Below are 19,915 nucleotides of genomic sequence, written 5' to 3' on the forward strand. Positions count from 1 at the left end.
GTTGGTATTTTGGGCAGTTAGCTGAATTGAATTTATTGGGAAGAATAGTAAAAGTTTATTAAGTGTTACTTATTTACAGTTAGTAAATCAACATTATATGTCATTTGACCGGGGTAACCAAACTGACTGAAACAAACTGATTAAGATATCATTAGAATAATATCTAATATGCCTCATATGCCCGATGCCTCTCAGATTTTGATATTTAAATCTCAAGAAATATGTCTTGACAAAAATGAAAATGGAATTAATTTAAGTATTTAATACAATCATCTTATAATAGAGCTGATTTGAACTGTTTAAGTTCACATTACACACACATGGAAGTTATTACTGTAAAATAATTAGCAAGCCATGATGGTATGACGAGTGATGAGCATTTGACTGGTTGGGTATAACAGTATAAACATGATATACAGCACTTCCACTGAATCTTCCACTAAACACTGCCAATACTGACGCCCTTGCTAATGCTAATAAGATTCCTCCGTTAACCTCATGCCCAGTTCTTCTCTTTCTAAATCCTTCCTCTTTTCCCTCATAGAGAGTGGTGCATTCTTCCTTTTGCTCAATCACTCACTCTTCCCAAACCTGCCTAAGATGAGGATTTCTCTTTTCACAGACTGTTTAAGCTTAACATATCTTTCAACAAAGCCAAATTCTAGTTTTTTTTTCTTATATATATAATTAATGACATAATGTAAACAGTGTGTGTGTTATTACATCATTCTTGGTCCATCTCATACATCCTGTTAGAGGTGTTACCACTTAATGAGCCAGTTGAGACTGTACACGTGAATGTATAGATGCGCACACACACACACACACACACACACACACACACACACACACGTGTTTATGTCACATGCTTGGGCCTAGTGCAGGCCACAGTTAGGCAGGTCAAAACATGCCCTGTAATATTGCTGCTGCTGCTGCTGCTGGTTTATTTAGATGTTGTAAATCTGGCTTGTGAAGCTCTATGTAATGAAATATGCCTTGAAGGTCAAATAATCAAAATCTCTACAAAAACAACTCTTTCTGCAGGACTGTACATACCTCAGTGTAATTCAATTCACATATCATTGAAGGAATACTTCACTGTAAAGTCTTTATCTACTGCATCTGTATTGTTTAGTCAGTAAATTATCACAAACAAAAAGTTGTCGCCTCTAAGTTTGCATACAATGGAAGCCATTAGGCAGTTGTTGAAATCCATGAACAGTCCATTTGAAACACAGTATGTAACTATATAATACAGTACTGGTGTTTTGATGCAACAGGCCTGAGGGCATGTTTTACCAAAGATGTTCATGGTTCTATATAGAACCATTTCCTTTACTAATGACCCATTGAAGAACCGTTTTTAATGGGTACACAAAGTGTTTTGAGCTATAAAGAACCATTTCTTAAAACATACAAACTGTTTTTCCATCACAGAGAAGAGCGGTTTTACCAAACAAATAGGTATTGAAATAAATTCTTCAAAGAACGTTCTATATAGAACCATTTCCTTTACTAAAGGCCCCTTTTAAGAATCATTTTAAGAGGTACACTCTAAGCTTAAAGAGGTCTATATGGGTTCTTCATCTCAAAACAGTAGTGGGGACCTTTTCAGTGCTATATAGACACATTCTTTCATAAAAAAAATTCTTTGAAGAAACGTATACAACAAATCTTCCACCATAGAGAAGAACTACCTCACCATACTAAGAACCAGTGATGCACTTTGTGTGTCATTGAGTGTTTGTGGCCCTATATTAAGGGTACACTCAAAGCAAAAAGGTTCCTTTGCCTTATGACAGTAGTAGAAACCTTTTTTGGGGGCCACAATGAACCATAAAAAAACAATGAATAACAGTTTCTCCATCAAGAACCTTTTACCAGGCAAATCACCATAAACACATTCAGATTTTTCTTTCAGTGCTCTATACAGTTCTTTATAGGACCGTTGTGATGAAGAACCCTTGAAGAACTTTTTTAGGAGTGCATACATTCAGTGCACACACAAATAAATGTTTTATTTCTTTCCAAGTGAAATTATTTTGAATTATTAAAAAAAAACGTGGGTCTCATGTAAGCTCTGTTGGAGTAACCCCCTCCCCTCCTTTCTTTATCTCTGTCTCTCCAGTATAAGCAGGTGGAGCAGTATATGTCCTTCCACAAGCTGCCGGCTGACATGCGACAGAGAATCCATGATTATTATGAGCACCGGTACCAGGGCAAGATGTTCGACGAGGAGAGCATCCTGGGGGAGCTGAACGAGCCGCTCAGGGAGGTGAGCATGGACAGATGGAGAGCAGATAAAACCCTCACCAAATAATCTCTCCTGTGTGCGCGGGGGTTGCATGATATTCAGTGAACTGGTTCATGCCTTCTAGTTGACTTTTTTTTTTATCATGATTGCTGCACATTATTTTGTTAATGTGATGTGTGGAACAATTATAAGAAACCAAAGCTGGACAATCCTGATTACTATTGTTGGAGTTTTAATATCAACTTGAAAAGTATGAGTGTATAAATCAAATTAGTTATGTTTGTGGAAGCAATAGGGATGTATAAATCATGATGCATTGATATCTAAAGGTGATCAATTGGTCAATTGGAATGTTATAATTAGTTTTAATTAAAGATGGCCAGTGACCGGTGAAGCACACATACACAAAACGAGTAGGTCGTAAGCATGAAAGTTCTATACAGCAAGTGAAGATGACAGCGAGCTCGTAATTTGCAGGACCTGCAATGCCAAAGTAAGCCATGGAGGAACGACAACAAAATTCGGAGCAACAAATTAATAAGACACTTAAAAATCTTGCTGAATATGCACAGTCGCTAGCAAAGAGGCTAAAGCAAGCAATGGGATTATAACTAGCAAGAGCACAGAACCAGACACAAGCCAGCAGCCTCTGCTATCTTTCTACAGCAGTAGAAAGACTAAAGCCATTATGGGGAAAATAATGGAATTCATAGCAGTGGATGACCAGCCAGTTTCATGTAGTCGAGGATGGAGGTTTTAGAAACTTGATACATTACCCAGGCCCAACATAAACAAAACAAAATAAACAATACTTCTCGAATGCAGTGTTACCAGAATTGTTTAATCTCATGTCATGGCACTGAAGCGGCCTACCAGAATCCGCTCTCAAGCCAGTACAAATACTGTACTTCATTTTTAGATTTGAGAATTTTATAAAAAATAAAATGTATCTATAATTTGTACCAGAATATTAATTTTGGTGTATGTTCTCAATGAAAATTGGGAATTGGTCTAAATCGGAATCGGTAGGTCTTAAAACTAAGACTTAAAAAAAATCAGAATTGGTCAAGAAAATTGCAATCAGTGCAGCTCTGATTTTAGGGTATTATTTGAGTATTTAATGAAGTATACACTCATATTTGGGTCAACATATAATTTTGTGATATATGAAACAAAAAATCCTAGGTGGGGCAACAATCTACTTTCAAAAATAAAGGTAATTTTTTTAATCTTTTTCTGCTAACCACCAAATCACTGCTGCCTCTAATATTGTTGTTTTAATTACCATTAGGGGTTAATGGTGAAAAAGTATAATGATGATTTTTATAAAAGATTCATTTGAACTGTCTCTCATGTTTGCAGGAAATCATCAACTTCAATTGTCGGAAGCTGGTGGCTTCAATGCCTTTGTTTGCCAACGCTGACCCTAACTTTGTGACGTCGATGCTCACAAAGCTTCGTTTCGAGGTGTTCCAGCCAGGAGACTACATCATCCGAGAGGGCACCATCGGGAAGAAGATGTACTTCATCCAGCATGGAGTGGTCAGCGTGCTCACCAAAGGCAACAAGGAGACCAAACTATCAGACGGCTCCTACTTTGGAGGTGAGGGAGCTTTCGCTGCAACTGCAATAACTCACACGCATGCTTACACACATTATTCTGCAGAGCTTAATGCCTTTTCGAGCCTTAATGATCATAATGGTGGCTCGGTCAAAGCGGCAGCATGGGAAATTAGCTCTTTTCCAGGTCAGCCAAGGCCGCTTTTAGTTGGAGTGTTTGATTTTGTCACAGCTGGTTTTTGGGACAGACTTCAAATAGCGAGCGTGATTCCAAATTCCAACAGTTACAAAACAAGGGGCTTCATCTAACTTTAATGAGGCTGACAAAACACAGGGATCACTGTAAATCACAGAGGCGGTTTTTGGTCTTTCCCGGTTTTGTTTATGAATAATTTATGTGGGGAAGTATTGTGTTCTGTTGAGATACCGACCTAGGTTTCAGATTGTTTAGATAATTCAAGATGACTACTACTAACAGGCCAAGTTGTGTGCACAAAAAAAAAACATATATTTAATCGAGACGTGTTCAAAAGTTTGGAATCAATGTTTTGAACGATGTTATCTCCAAACTTGCAACTTTACAGCAGAAGGTAAACATTTTCCTACCTTCAATGAAGTATCAGTTTAAAGATTTTATTCAGAGTCAATTTGCAATAGGCTGTGCAGATTAACAGATAATTGCTACAATGACAATAAATGAAGTTATTAAAAAATAATATCCAGAATTTATTTGTAGCTTACTTGGAAGCAGATAAATTGACAGAAAGTGATTTTAAATAGATCATTACATTTTATGATTTCTGTTGTTTTTTAATACTTAAAATATTTAACAAATCTATTTTAAATGCACAATTTATAACAGTCCTTCTCAAACCAGTCCTCCAGGACCCCCAGAAGGTCCAGATTGAACTCGCAGCCCATACTGTAGGCTGTGTAGGTGGCCCCGAGTACCAATTTGAGATTGACTGGTTTATAATATTGAAAGTTACATTGAATCGATTATGTGTGAAAATAATGTACACATTTGATTCAAGAAAATTCAATGTCTCATCTTTTTAAAGTCAAGTGGTCAGATTCACAAAGGTTTCCTTAAGATAAGCACTTAAGAAGGTCATGAGAATGTTAAATGCAGTTCTCCAAAAAAGTTAAGTTCTCAAATACTCTCCTAAGAAAGATAAATTATTTCAGTGTTATGTTATGTAGGTCATTTGGAAGTCATTTGGCTTTTATTCTGCCATTTAAAGCTTATTATAAACGTGGACGAAAAAAGGAGGAAAAATTGGATCAAAATAAACATTTAAAAGTCCGACCACACGATTGCTCATTTAAGCTCTCTGTCCTCGTTTAAACTTGGTGTGCTATTTACTGCTCTGTACTAGTTGAACCTCAGTGCTCAACAAACACTCCTGTGATGTCTTTCCTTCGTTATTTGCTAAACCAGTGAGGAAATATTCTTCTGCACCAACAAGGCTGGAGTTATTCTCCAGCTTCTTACTGGATTTTGGCGTTGTACATTCAATGGTGCAGAGCTTACAGGAGGCAGAATGTAAATGTGGTGCCGTTTTAAGGTGAAATATTAGCTTCATGCTGCGAGATTAACATTTTTTTAATGTTTCTTTAAAATTATATTTTAAAACATTTTATATCATATCATTTGTAAATGTATGCTGCATGAAACATTAGTAAATGCGTATTCAGTGGCATATGTTTAACATTTTTAATATTAAAAACCAGTAGACAGGGGCTTTAAGAATATTCTTGAAATTAGATTTTTTTTTTTAATGAAGGCTCTTTTTTGAATCCGGCCCAAGATCCTTAAAAGCACCAGTAAACCTCATGCTGTGTGAATAGCAAGCTGCCGCATCTGTGTGAATGCGCAATGAAAGTACATCAGTGGTGTCTAAGATAGGGTCAAATGTCAGAAGCTGCTTCACTGCTTCTCTGTGGGTGATCGTCCGCTGCTCTGAATATAAGCCTGTCATGATGTCTGTACTCACTTACCCAGCACCATTACATTTACACACTGACAGTGTATGGTTGGGTCTGCTGTGTTTAAGTAATGAGAACAGTCACGGAGGCATTTATCCGCATGTGACCCACCGCTCCATCGTTAATTACACCCAGTGTTCACAATGATAGGCCCCTGGCCTCTCTCTGCAGGAGCCCACCTCAAATAATAGAAAGATGGCAAGCAATCTATCTCTGGGTGTGCCACTGTTAATCAACACTACACACATGTGGCCTCATCAGATTCCAGCTTGCTGTCTCTGGCCCAGCTCAGCTCATCAGTCATCATGGCCAGGAAGAGGCAGACAGAAGGACAGACAGCTACTTTTCAAAATGGTTGTTGGTATAGATTAGTATGAAACCTGGACATTACTTGGACACTCCCTAAACTTCATAAAGGTTCTTTAAAGGAATACATCTCAATACATATTCACTGATCACTGAAGTCACTATCTGCATTTGTTTTACAGTGCAATGACTGACTAATATAAATATATTATTTATTAATTAACAGTGGATTATAGTATTCTAAGCTATTCTTTATTGTTTAAATAAGTATGTGACTTTGGTTAGGGAGAAAAATGCTCAGATGTCATTTAACAAGCGTATTTACCACCCTGTTTATTTGCCTTAGCATAAAACATGCTGATTTTCCTTTTATAGTAAGCTAATTGTATCATTGTAATTATTTTTTGTAGTTATTTCCAAGTCTTAGACAATAGTGCTGCTGTCCTCTCTGGGCCCTCTCAGTGTCCAGTCAGCACAGTGTGTGGTTGCAAGCTGAAGAGCTTGTGGTAAGGTGTGCCAGGGTTAGCTTTTAGCTTAGCACCCGCTTACTTCACTTGTTTCCCCATGTCTCGGTGCACTGCCCAGGTTCTGGAAGGATACTCACAAAGGTGCTTTGTATGGTTAACCTTTCTTCTAGAGTTAGCTGCTAGCATTTTTAGCCTCACTTCCACATACTCCCCAAGTAGCTGTGCTTAGCTTCAAGAGATGTATGTATGTTAATTTTGAGGGGCATAAATAAAATAAGACTGTTCCATTTTGGGTCACTTTTGATCGCTCTGTTTTGGTTATAAGGGCTTTGCTTTTAAAAGAGAACACAACACTGTTTGAGGTTCAAGCTATAAAGTGGGATGTACCTCATATATCGTGAAGGTGATGTTTTGGAAGTAGGAAAGGCGTAGGAATCTGAGACACTTTGATTAGGGCCAAATTGTGGTGTTAGACGACTGGGTCACAACATCTCCAAAACATCAGGCAGGTCTTGTGTGCTGTTCCTGGTATGTAGAGTGGTCAGTACCTACCAAAATAGCTCCAAGCTACATTGACCTGTGTGGGGAGCAAAAGCCATCCCGTCTGATCCGAACTCACAGAAGAGCTATTTTAGCACACTACTGTAACTGCTGTAAAAGGGCTTCTGATATTCTCAGTTGGTAAAAAGTGTAAATACATGTAAGGGAGTATTCTTATGGCAGTGTTGGTAGATAAATAGATGTTTGGGGCTGTTTTGCTGTGTTTAAGTGTGACTTTGCCACACGCCTGAATAGGATCAGCAGAAACGCTAAATGCGCCACTTTGGAAACATGTGCCCTCACTCACATTATCTTTAAGCCCTGGATCTGCAATTATTTCCCAAACGCATTAAATGCAGTGGAGCTTTGCGGTGATGCTGGCCTTTCGCCTGTTATCAGTCTGTGCTATTCCTGGCACCAGTGCAGTGCTGGGAGAGCTGGGAGAGAGGCAGGAGCTGTGGGGAATTTGTTACCAAACAGGAGTTAGCCACTCATGAAATTAATTTATATAACGGCTGTGTGTGTTAGTGTGTGTGCGTACAGGCGTGCGTGTGTGGAGGGGGGGTTGTGATACGTTAAACAGGGCTGCTGCACTCACTGTCTGTCTCCCTGAGACCCTCCATTACCCAAATGAGCAAGTGAGGACACACACACACACACACACACACACACAAACAGAGATGTCATGATCTGAATGGCGCACTATATACATGTACTAGAGATTACCTTGGGGTATATGTGTGTGTTTGCATTCACACAGGCATTACACTGCCCAATTATGTGCATTTGTGTGTGTTGCATGTTAGTGTGGTGATATGTGTGCATGTATATACATCATGTTTGTCTATATGTGTGTGTGTGTGTTTGCTGTATAGCTGTGTGCACATGTGCCTTGCGCTACTCATTGTGTGCACGTGTGTATGCATGTAACTGTGCGATTGTCTCTCCATGGAGAAGATTCGGAGGCCTCCTTATATCATGCTGGATATCAATGATCTAAATGCTGACGCGTGATTTAAAATGCACGGATTGGATTATGGAGAATTACAGAGGTGATGTTTGTGGTGTGCAAAGCAATGAAACTGAGCTTTAAAAAATAGAAAGGAATGGAGAAGACAGGAAAAGAAAAAATTAACAGGAAAACAAGAAAAGGAGTAAAAGGAAAGAAAGGGAAATGAAAGGAGCGGAAAGAAATGGTAAGAAAAGCAACGATTAAATTAAAGGAAAGCAATGAAAAAAAGGGAAAACGCAGAAAGGGCAAAGGAATAAAAGGAGGAAAGGAAAAATGAAAAGGAAAAGAAAAAAAAGGGCAGAGAGGGAAAGGAAAGGAGAAAAGAAAGAAAGGCAAAGTGAAGGAAACAGGGAAGGAAAGGGAAGGAATAGAAAGGAAAATGGAAAGGAAAAGAGAAAGAAAGGAAAGGAAATTAAATGAGAAAGGAAATGGGAAAGGGACGTAAACAGGAAATAGGAAAGGAATGGAAAAGAGTGGAGAAAAAAAGGGGCCAGAAATGAAATGAGAAAGAAAAGAAAATCAGAAATGAAAGGAATGGAAAGAAAAGAGGAAAGGAGAACGGAGGAACTAAAAGGGAAGGGAAGGAACCCGGACAGGGCTGTGTTTAGCTCAGTATAGTGCCTGTAGTTCCTGCTCTGTGGAGTTTCTTTATGAAGAATGATTGTGTGAAGCTGCTTTGAGACAGTTGGGCTTTGGCTTGGACCAGGGAGATTTTGCAGGCTAGGAAAATCGAATGTGCCCTCTCGAATCTGTCTTGTCATCTCATGTCTGGTCTCCTCTGTCTGCGGCCCTGTCACCCTCAACAAGGTGCAGCTAATCTGTGGAGCACTAAAGCCGGTTACTAAGAGCTCTGCTATCAAACCCCAGCTCAGGGAGAGACACTGAGGAAATGAAGGAGAGAGAAAGCGTGTGTGTGTTTGTGTGTGTGCGTGCCTGTGATCTGATTTACACACTTTGCCCCTCACCCCAAAAGTGGTCAACCAGTCAAGATTTGGAGTTGCAAGGCTAATGTAGCTAACAAGTAACGAAAGGCTTTCAAACACTTGCCTCAAATTATTAGTTGTTAAGTAATCTTGAAGAGACTTTGACAGCAGACTGTGTAGTTATCTGGAAATCTGACTAAACTCAGACTAACTGAAGTACAGAAAGATCTTAAAAACAGCAGCTCAGCCTCAGCTCAGTTGTTTGAGCAGAGAAGTGACTCAACCGTGCTGGACGCCAACTCTCTAGGACCAAAACTGAAGAACCCTAACACTACTAAAAGTATGATGTGTCTACCATAAATGATTCAGTAACTATAATAAATGATTCAGTAACTGCTATAATAAATGATTCAGTAACAACTATAAGTTCTTCAGTATAAAAGATTCTGTATCTACCATACATGATTCAGCAACTACTAAAAATGAGTCTGTATCTACCATAAATTATTCAGTAAATACTATGAAACTAATGTGTAACTTATGTGGTTTAAGGGTGAGAAAGTATGGCCTTTAAAGTTTAAAGGTTTAAAGGAGTGGAGGCTAGTCCACTCATTGTATGTGTCCTGGACAGTGTAGCCAGGAGTGTGTCCAGTATCTGTGTTCTGCAGCTGTGGATGCAGTGCAGGCTCTGAGTGGCTGTGTATCAGCAGTGGTGCAGACTGCATCTCTCTCTCAGCGTTAACGTGTGCATGCTGTAGTGTCAGGCTGGATCAGGCTCGCAGGGTGCCCACGCTCGGAAAGGTTAGTGAGTGTCCACTGCGGCCGCTTGGGGCTCAGTGGGCGATGGAGATTTGAGCTGACAGAAAGGCTCCAAGCGCAGGTGAGCCTGGCCAGAGCCGACCTCACGCCACCCATACCTCTCCCACCACCACCACCGCCACACACTGGACAATTGCCTTAAAGCGACAGTTTGGTAGAAAGAATGAAAATGGAATGTACACAATTTTCCTCTTACACTAAATGCAGTCAATTAGCCTGTCTGAGGTTTGCTTCTTTAGTTTTTACACCAGAGCTATAAAGTTATGTAGCTAATGTAGCTAATAAACATATTTTCAAGGCTAGTTGACAACTGACTGCACTTGGTGTGAGAGAAATTTGATTGATCACTAAACTTTCACTTTAAAAAGCCTCAGTATAAACAGCCGAAACACGTTTTTTTATATATATATTCTCTCATAAAAATGACGCTATCATCCAGCTTATTCAGCATTAGTTGCACTACTATGATTAGCCCCACACAAACAAACCCCCACGCACATGCACACGCCCTTCCTGTCATGAGCGTAGTAATGTTCATAGGCTGCTAGTGGAAAGGCTCGGCGGGGGGTGGAGCGATAAGACAGTGATGGAGCTGGAGTGCATGCAGCGCGCTGGCAGAATCCAGCTCTCTAAGCCTGTTTAGGATTTCATGCAGGATTTTTTCTTCTGTTATTTTGATGAGTCACTAGGCGGCTGAGTCAGACACGCACAAGCATTCTCGTCCGTAATGCTAATGTGAATGATGTACTGCAGAGGGAAGTTTGGGGGGCTAAGCAAGAAGACACTAGAGGTCACGGTGTCTTTACAAAAACAGAACGAAATAAATCTGGTGTCGCTGCCGAACGTGGCCTGCAGGCTAGATCTGATTGTGCGAAATGAGAACAAGAAGAGTTTAAAACTGTCAAGCCATGAAGATACAACAGCTGGGGGGTTAGGTGGGGGGGGTAACCGGGGGGATCAGTTGGAATATCACAAACAGATCTTAACTGGATAAATACAGATCATTTACAGAAGTTTTATAGTTCGTTTTAGTCATAGTTAGTTCCCAGATTTTGACCTAGCCAAATTCTCTATTGTACACCAGAACCACTACTCAGGGATGTCACTGGCTAAGCAGCACTGCAGACCTTCTTGTAAGAACAGTGCACTTATTTTCTATAGCCCCTTTCAGACATGCACGGTAACCCAGCACTTTTACGGACATTACCCGGTGGAGCTGTGGATCAGTTGTATCCGACATTACCTGGACTTTATCCTGCCAGCACCCTAATACACAATGCCGGTAATGTCAGAGCGAGCCCTTGTGTGAATAGAGCAGGTAATTGTCTGGAGAATTCACAGTCAACATCATTATAGATGAGTCGGTAGTGTCGTTAGCCAGTGTGTTCAGTGTGCTGTAACAAAACACTGCTATTTCCACAACATAATTTTTATGTCCTGCCGGGCCTCCTGCATACACTACATCTGTGCCCCCCTTGCCTAAACCAGTTGTTCGTTACATGTGTGAAAATTCTTATGTGAAAATGGCTTATTAGGCAGAGAAGTCAGGACTTTGGGAAGAGTATCTCTGCTTTATCCATTTTTACCCATCCACTTTATCCTGGTCATTCAAATGTCTATGAACATTTCCTCTGGAAGGATTTTTTATGACCATGTTGCAAACTTTAGTTAAGTTTGAAGATGTTGAGGGCTCAGAGCGGTCCAGCAGACTTAGGCTCTGCCACTATGACCCGAAGGTCACTGGTTTAGATCCCGGTCATGCTGCCTGCTATTAGGCATCTCTCTGGAGCCAGAGAGAGCACAGTTGAGTAGATGGCTCTCTTTCTCTCCACAAGCCTTCAGTATGCTAGCATTGCATTAATGCATTAGAGCTGGGTAGCAGGCACTTTCCTCTATTTCTCAGTTCTATTTCTCTCCCCTCTCTCTCTCACTCACTCTCTCTGTCTCTCTTTCTCTCTCTCACTTGCTCTCACTCTATTTCTCTCTCTTTCTCACCCACTCTCTCTCTCTTTCTCTCTTCCTCTCTCTCTCACTTCTCTCTCTCTCTCTTTCTCTCTCTCTCTAAAGCTCTGTAAAGTGTCTCATCTCGTGTGTGCTAGCCTCAGCCAGAAGAGACCCCCGGGTGGAGGGGATTTAGATGAGCTGAGAGCTGCTCTCCTCTTCAGTGGGGATGTGGGGATTACCCAGAGCATAGAGACCCCTCCCGCCCACACAGAGTGGGGAGACACCAGAGCATGGCCCACAGCACAAACTCTACATGAGTTCAGTATCCCCAAAACAGATCACACACTTGCTTACACAAACACTCACGCATTCACGCCCACACTACCCCTCAAGAGTGTGGAATAATTTCTCATATCATTATTTAATTATTTATTTATGTATTGCTTTTATATATACAGTAGTAATATGTACAGTGTTAATATTGTACACAGAATTATGGCAAGTTAATTTTGTTAATATAATCTGCATTAATATTTAGATCATATTATTATTTGACCTATTTTGAGACTACATTGCGATTTAGAGACCACATTGAGATTTGGAGACCACTTTTAAGAACACGTTAAGATTTGGAGACCACTTTTGACATCATACTGAGATTTGGAGACCACCTTTGACATCATACTGAGATTTGGATATGACTTTTGACAACACATTAGGATTTGTAGACCACTTTGGAAGGCATTTGCAATGTGGTTATCAATCGGCTCACACCTAAATAGCAGCCATGACCCCTTTCAGGAGCCCCCTTCCCATTTTGCCATTACCAAAATGTAAAGTTTTATAAAGTTAAATAATTTTCTACTTTCTTAGCTAGATTCCTCAATCCGCTGTGGTGGAAATTATGCCTATTCCGCTTATTTTCAAAGTTCTTCTTTTTGTTAAACTGGACACTGTTAGGTGCACCATGAAAAGTTGGGCACATGTGAAATGCTTACAGGCCTTGTTCAGGAGTCAGATGGGCTGTGCAATACAGCACATTTGATTCTCAAGCTCTTTCTGCCACAGCACAGTTAGAAAAGGGAAAAAACCCAATCTCTGAAGCCCAGCTGAGTCTTCAAGGACCACCCACATGCTGAGCCTGCAGAGGGCAGGTCAAGCCCTCAGTGAGGTACCATCAGCCCCAGAGCAGCCAGAGTGGCCCCGTACTGCGGCCGGTTAAATGGTGCATAATTCTCCTGATCCGCCGTGACGGATGAGTTCTGCCAACCCTTTAAGCTCTGAAAATGGCATTAAGTGCTTCAGCTCTGGATTACAGAAAATTCACATTTTTAATGCAAAAAGAAATAAAAAAAATCAGGCGGTGGTGAGCTGGACTTTTTTCCTTTGATAGAAAGTTCCCATTTTCGGCACTCGAAGAGGTGATGAGAGCGAGAGGCGCGAGTGTGAGCTGACGGTGCTGTTTCAGGATGAACTCTCGCACACAGGGAAAATGAGGAGACACTAATCCTCGTGCAGAGGTTCATAAAAGGTTCATACAAGACGTTGCTTTTACAATATGTCTGCTTAGATGCTGCAGGAGAGATTTTAAATTATGCTGCGCTGAAAAGGCCAGTGCACTACATTTACTTGACTTAAGTGCGTACGTCATTTCCACATGAATAAAACAGAAACATACAAAGCCATTTTGTCTTTCAGTTCACTTACTTTAGACAGTAATTGTGTTGATGGAATAATATTTTATTCATGTGAAAATTATGTACATATTTGAATCAAGTAAACTTGATGCTATGCCATCTCATCCTGCATTATCTAAACACTGAAAAATGATCAAATACAGTCACCAACTGGAGACTTTGCTCAAATTTAAACCAACCACTCAGTAAATGTTAAACTGTCAGTCTGACAGCAACTGCAAATGTTAAACCACTGCGAATCAAAAGAAGCTAGTTAGCATTAGCTTCGTTAGCAGGATAGCAGGATTCTGCTCGTCACAGATTTTGGCTGACCAAAACTCCACTTCTAAAGTTTGAGATGATAATAACTCAAAGCTGAAGGATGGAGTTGAGCGACTCATGCTGGTGCTGGTAATGGATCTGTAGCTTACAGATCCACTGAGTATCACACAGCACAGTGCGCAGTGCATTTTGACTAACCGTGTTCTCTAACATCCAACGGTCTCTTTTGGCAACAACTACAACTGTATGTTGAAGGTATGGTTCGAACTAGCTCCTACAAATCTATTTGACCCAGGCAGAATGATGTACACATTTAATTGAGGTCATGTGTTAGTCTATCCTGATGTCTTGAAGCTAAACAGCGTGAATGCAAGCAAGCATCAGACCTGATCTGGTTCTCCCTGTAACTGTTTTAGAGATCTGTTTGCTGACCAGAGGAAGGCGCACAGCCAGTGTCCGGGCGGACACGTACTGCAGACTGTACTCTCTCTCCGTGGATAACTTCAACGAAGTGCTGGAGGAATACCCCATGATGAGAAGAGCCTTTGAGACCGTCGCACTGGACCGCCTCGACCGCATTGGTAAGAACCTATCACAAGATTTTGTGAAAGAATTTTGCCATTTTCTAACGATACACAAAATAAAAAATGCCAATTCCAGTATCAAATGTTTAATTTTGTATATGAAACATTTTAGGTTTTCCTCCCAGCCCTATTTTCTATTAACATCTAATCATAAAAAGGATCTCCTCATCTACTTCATCACTTTGAGATTACCCACTTGTATCAATGCGGAAGACAAAGTAACATTCAGGAAAATTACTATAATAAAATTCAATATTATAAGTTTGATAAGTCCTGAACTGGTTTGGCAAAGTTAGTTTACAGAACTAAAGGATTCTGAATTTTGTCAAATGTCCAACATTCAGCAACGCGTATCTACTGAATTTATATGCTTCAATCGTGCATAGGGTTTTGTTAAAAAGAAAAATGTGAAGGCAGATCTCTAAGTCAGGCATACCTGCTACAGTGCACAGCATGTGTTCATGTAATGCCTGGGAGTGTAGTGTAATTTCCCATCAGCCTCTCATGTTCCCTGCCTCATTGAGCCAGACGGCTGAGGGCTAAGACGCCACAACGGCCGGCTGTGTTAGTGCTGTCACTGAGGCCTGCGTTTATCTGCCACCGCAGGGGCCTAGCCACCCCTCACAGTAAACACTGACACCTAGCACTACCAGCCCACACACTACCGCACAATCTTTTCACTGCCATCTAAAGCAGCCTACATCAGTCTGCTGGCCCATGTGGTGCGGAAGAACGTAGTGAAGTGTGTTTTCTCAGCAACACAACAAAAGATACTTTACTTTATGACTGGATAAATCTTTTAGAAATGAAATACCAGCACACATGTGTGGATAGTGTAGTTTGGGTAGAATCTGAATCTACAGAACATCAGATGCAGATTCAGTACTATCAATGGGGAGGTAAGAGAGGAGGAGATCTTATATTTTTATTTGAATTAGATGAAACATTTTAATATTGATTGCTTTTGAATGAAAGGTGGGCAGAATATTTCTTGGGAAGTGGGAAGGTGGAAAGTAAAAACCCTGAGGAAAATAAGTTCAATAAAAAATTAGGTCAAAGTATTTTTTTTTTGACAAAACAGATCAGAAGCTCCGGAAATATACAGAAATAAGTCAAAATTTCCTGGAAACTTAAATATGTAAACATGACCAGGACAAAATAAGCTTAAAAATCTTTTTAAAAAAAATGGATGTCAAAATGTCATTAATCAAAGGATGTCATGTCAAATGTTTTTTTGACATTTTTCCTTTTTTGTGAGGGGAGGGTGAACTAGTTGCTAAACTAGTGCTCATGCATTTCATTCCGATGAAAAGTGACAGCAAACGCTTATGTTTACTCCCTCTTAGCTAAAATTAGGGGAACACATGCCCCACTTGCTGTGTTGCTCAGGATCAGTTGCTATGGTTCTGGCAATATTGTGATCCTTGCTTTTTTTGTTTGATAGCTTCTTATAAATGATCTACAGATGTTCATATCACTAACTAACCAAGAGTTAAAGCCTCTGTTTACTTCTTTTCATGATTCTTTTCTACCATCCATACTACCATCTATAGTTTTCGTGATCAAACTGACTAAATCTGACATTAGATTGGCCGAAGTACCAATCAGAGAAAGTGGTGATTTATGTAAACAAACATGGCTGGACATTTTTCAACATATCAGTCAGATCCAGTAAATAAGAAAAGCAGTTCCTTACATGGTAACTTTTTACATGGGTTTAGCAGTTCCTGACTTCTGAACAAACTGTGAAAGAAAAATGTAGTGGTACACGCTGATGCAGAATCATAAATCTAAGTGTAATTCATTATATAACTAACTGTGAGATTACTTATGTAATCACATAATTACATTTAAATAGTATAGCAAAATGACAGGATTAGACCACTAAAGGTTGATTACACTTTTATTACAGTTTCCCAATGATTGTTCCCTGCTGATTGTCATAGCCTATCTGGCTTTGTTCGTTCTCCTGTTCAACACAAATCCAGCATGTAGAACTCACCTTCCTCTCGGGCAGAATGGACTTACAGACCGCAGACCTCACTAATTAATTACAGCATTAATGGATCTGATGCAATCTGCTGATCTGTAGTGGAATGCACTGGGGTTAGCGCAGGTCGTCCGGCGGCCTTCAGCCTGCAGCCTAATCGCCACTTTCTCATATCAGAAAATGGCCACCCTGATGTGACTGCTAATTCTGTTTCCACTGTGTGCCGCTGATTATCTAAACATTTCATGGAAGATATTTCGATTATTCCTAATGGTTTTTGCTCAGTTTGTCAGTCAGATAAAATGTTGTAGAATTTGTGTAATTATATAACGTTTAATATCTCGACTGGCCATGACGAAAAGAATTTGTCGATATCTAATTACGGGAAGACGTCAAGGCAGTTCCCAGAATGTGCTGCATCACTTTCCTGCCAGTATGGAATCATTTGTAGTGGTCATATCTACTTTGCCATAGCGTGATAGAGTTAGCGTGACAGCAAGACTGCTCTTCAACCAGTCCCATGCTTCAGATCCGTCATCCAGTAGCTACCAAACATGGAAAAGTGCCATGTGTCTGACCAGCCTGTGTCTCTCCTCGTCCTATCAGTCAGCACCCTGCGTTCGAGGCCATGTTTACTTGCTGATTTCTCTCTCTGCCTTATCTAGCGCTCAACAGTAAGGACTAGTCAAACACAGACTGGCCTGCCTGCAGGAGCCATCACACCCCCTACCAGGCTGTGCTATTTCCTCACAGGCCGTCCCCCTTCCTGCTATCAGCCCCTCAGCCTGGGGTTCTTCCCAAAGCTGTGGGCTTGCTGAGACTCAACTGCTACTGAAATAAAGGGAGTGCAGAGTAGTGTTTGGTACAAAAGGACAGAATGAAAGAGGTATTTAAAAGGAGCCATGATCATAGCAACTCTTGCTCATCTCGTGTGCTCTTTAATATTCAGCGTGATGCCTGAGGGTGAATAATGATGTCCTTTGTTTAGAGGTTATTCAAAAAAGACATAATTATAATACAGCATTTTTTTATTAATTAGGGAAGCTCTGTGCACAATCTGATGCTGGAGGGCTTTTACTAAGAATTTCAAATAACTAATTTACCAGGTATATGTTAGTTAATGATGCAGAGCGATTTGTTAACAGAAGCACAAGACAGTACCATTTGATCTGGACAAAGCTAAGAAATCTTGTGTTTTTGTTTTTTTTCATGCATTTTAGGAAAGAAGAACTCTATCTTACAGCACAAGGTCCAGCATGACCTGAACTCTGGCGTCCTGAACTACCAGGAGAATGAGATCATCCAGCAGATTGTCCAGCATGACAGAGACATGGCGCACTGTGCCCACTTGATGCAAAACCAACCTCCACCTGCTCCTCCTTCACCTACTCCCGTTATATGGGCCCCACTCATCCAAGCCCCTCTACAAGCTGCTGCAGCTACAACATCAGTTGCTATTGCCTTGACCCACCACCCTCACCTGCCTGCAACTCTCTTCCGCCCTTCTGCCTCTGTTTTGGGCTCATTGAAAGAGCCTCCAAGCCGTTTGAAGAGGTTCCAGGTTGTACCCACGTCAGCAAGTCCTGGTTCAGCTGGAGATTCCCCTTCCAGCACTCCTCCAAAGCCTTGTACTGGAGCAGACACTCCTCTACTTGCGACCTTCCGGGCCCACCACTCAACAGGGGCAGCTGGGTCAGGCAGTGCCAGCCAGCATGCCTTCAGCACCAGCACTGGTTCCCAGCCTGGAATTACAGGAGCTTCCGCATTCCCAACGTCCGGCAACTTCTCCACATCTGCATCTCCTACATCAAGCACTGCACAGCTCCATCCTCCCCCAAAACACAAGCAGCCCTTCACACCAAGTACTCCACCGCTGACACACCGTCTCCAACAAGGCGGGACAGGTGGAACGGCAGATGGCTTAGGTGTCGGAACCTTGTCTGGGGCGGTAGGTGGGGCAGTGGGTGGTGCATCATGTGGAGTGACCTCGAGCGGGTCCCCTGGGAGTGCATTAGTTGGTGCAACCTGTGGTCTTTTGACCACAACATCTTCGAATAGCAGCCCTCTGTCCACCGGATCATTCAGCCATGCTCCCAGTCAGCTTCTCCACAGTCAACAATCACAAAAACCCACACAGATGGGCTCGCTGCAGCAGTTTGCAGGCGGGGGTGGCAGGACTTCTAGTGTGCTAAACCTCTTCCACACACCCCCGCCTGGATCCCCGTCCTCTAGCCATACCCACATAACCCAGGCCCCTGAAGGCCAATCCACCTTGTCCAGCCTGCGGTCCAGCTTTCTTCCCCAGTTGCCTTTAGAAAGGTCAGCGTTAGCTTCGTTAGCTCAGTATGGCTCAGCTAATGCTTCTCCCTGTTATACTCCACTAGCCCCCAGCCCTACGATCCAAAGCCCTGTAACTGGAAGGACTTTTCACTACAGTGACCCTTCCAGTGCAGCAGGTTCCCACAGTTCTCTGCTCATGCCCCAGTCCTCCTGCCCCGGTCAACTACCAGGCCACCACGCATCGGGGACCGAATCTCCGCTAAGCCGTTTCTCAGAGGATATGAAACTATTATCCAGTTCTCACCCCTCGCTAACAGGCGAGGTAGCCCAGGCTCTGGGTCATCACTCGTCCCTTCGATCCTCCATGGATCCTGGCTATTGCCTTTCCCCTTACTCTTCCCCGACACTGACACCCAAGCCCTGTAGCTCTGTATCAGGGCATATCGCCCCCCCAGTACAGACTCCACCAGGGTCACGGCACCACATTCACTCCACAGGGACGTCACCCTCGCTTCCACCCCGGAGATCCTCCGAGGCCCGGCCATCTGAACTGGAACCGCTCTGCTCTAAGCTCCCCTCCAATTTGTGAGGCTAGATCACACCCTCCTACTCACCCTGGACTTGTAACTGAGTAATAACAGTCTTCTTCTTCTTCTTCTTCTGTGTGACACTTACTTTTTTTCTTTCTTTACCTATCTATCTAGACTACACTGTGTTTTAATCTTAATTATTTTACATATTCTAAATATTACTGTGAATTAAACAAACAAAAAAAAAGATTATGGCTTAACCAGGTTAAATTAGAGCTCTAGATTACTCTTCTTTTGTTTTGCTTTGTCATTCTCTCTTTTTTACTCATAATATATATGTGGAAATATATATATTTAAACCGTATATTAATCAATTGATAGGAGGGTGTGAAATGCTACATATAAACATTCGAGGAGGTCCGTTTTGTATCTATGCCAAGTTCCTTTGGTCAGCGTGTTGGAAATGGACGACACAGAAGGACTTTTTTGCAGGAATCTATGCACTGAAGCCTGCGTGTAAAAAAACAAAAACGAAAAACACATTGGACAACAATTTTTCTGTGTTCAGATCTACCTTTTTAGTCAAAAAAGACCATGTGCTTCGGAAGAGGGGATCTCTTTTATCACTACGCCCTATCCAGGATCACATATTGTTGATCCTTAAATGTATCTATTGGATTGTATGTATTTACTCACTGTATAAACTTTGCAAAACCTTCCGCTGTGGGGAAGAGAATTTAGGCAAACCAAAAAGATTTT

At 41.4% G+C, this 19,915-nt stretch overlaps 1 protein-coding gene across 1 annotated transcript in view; it reads left to right on the forward strand.

Annotated features, from left to right (window-relative positions):
* The window catches only part of hcn4 (hyperpolarization activated cyclic nucleotide-gated potassium channel 4), a 103,096-nt gene extending 83,784 nt beyond the window's left edge, over positions 1-19,312 (forward strand). Inside the window, exons 5-8 of the mRNA XM_072694953.1 lie at positions 2,129-2,275; positions 3,617-3,857; positions 14,189-14,353; positions 17,567-19,312. Of these exons, the coding sequence (XP_072551054.1) occupies positions 2,129-2,275; positions 3,617-3,857; positions 14,189-14,353; positions 17,567-19,215 (2,202 nt within the window). The 3' untranslated portion in view covers positions 19,216-19,312. The remainder of the gene's footprint in view (positions 1-2,128; positions 2,276-3,616; positions 3,858-14,188; positions 14,354-17,566) is intronic.
* Positions 19,313-19,915: the final 603 nt, after the last annotated feature.

The sequence above is a fragment of the Salminus brasiliensis genome, chromosome 13 (assembly GCF_030463535.1).
Source record: "Salminus brasiliensis chromosome 13, fSalBra1.hap2, whole genome shotgun sequence".
Lineage (NCBI taxonomy): Eukaryota > Metazoa > Chordata > Actinopteri > Characiformes > Bryconidae > Salminus > Salminus brasiliensis.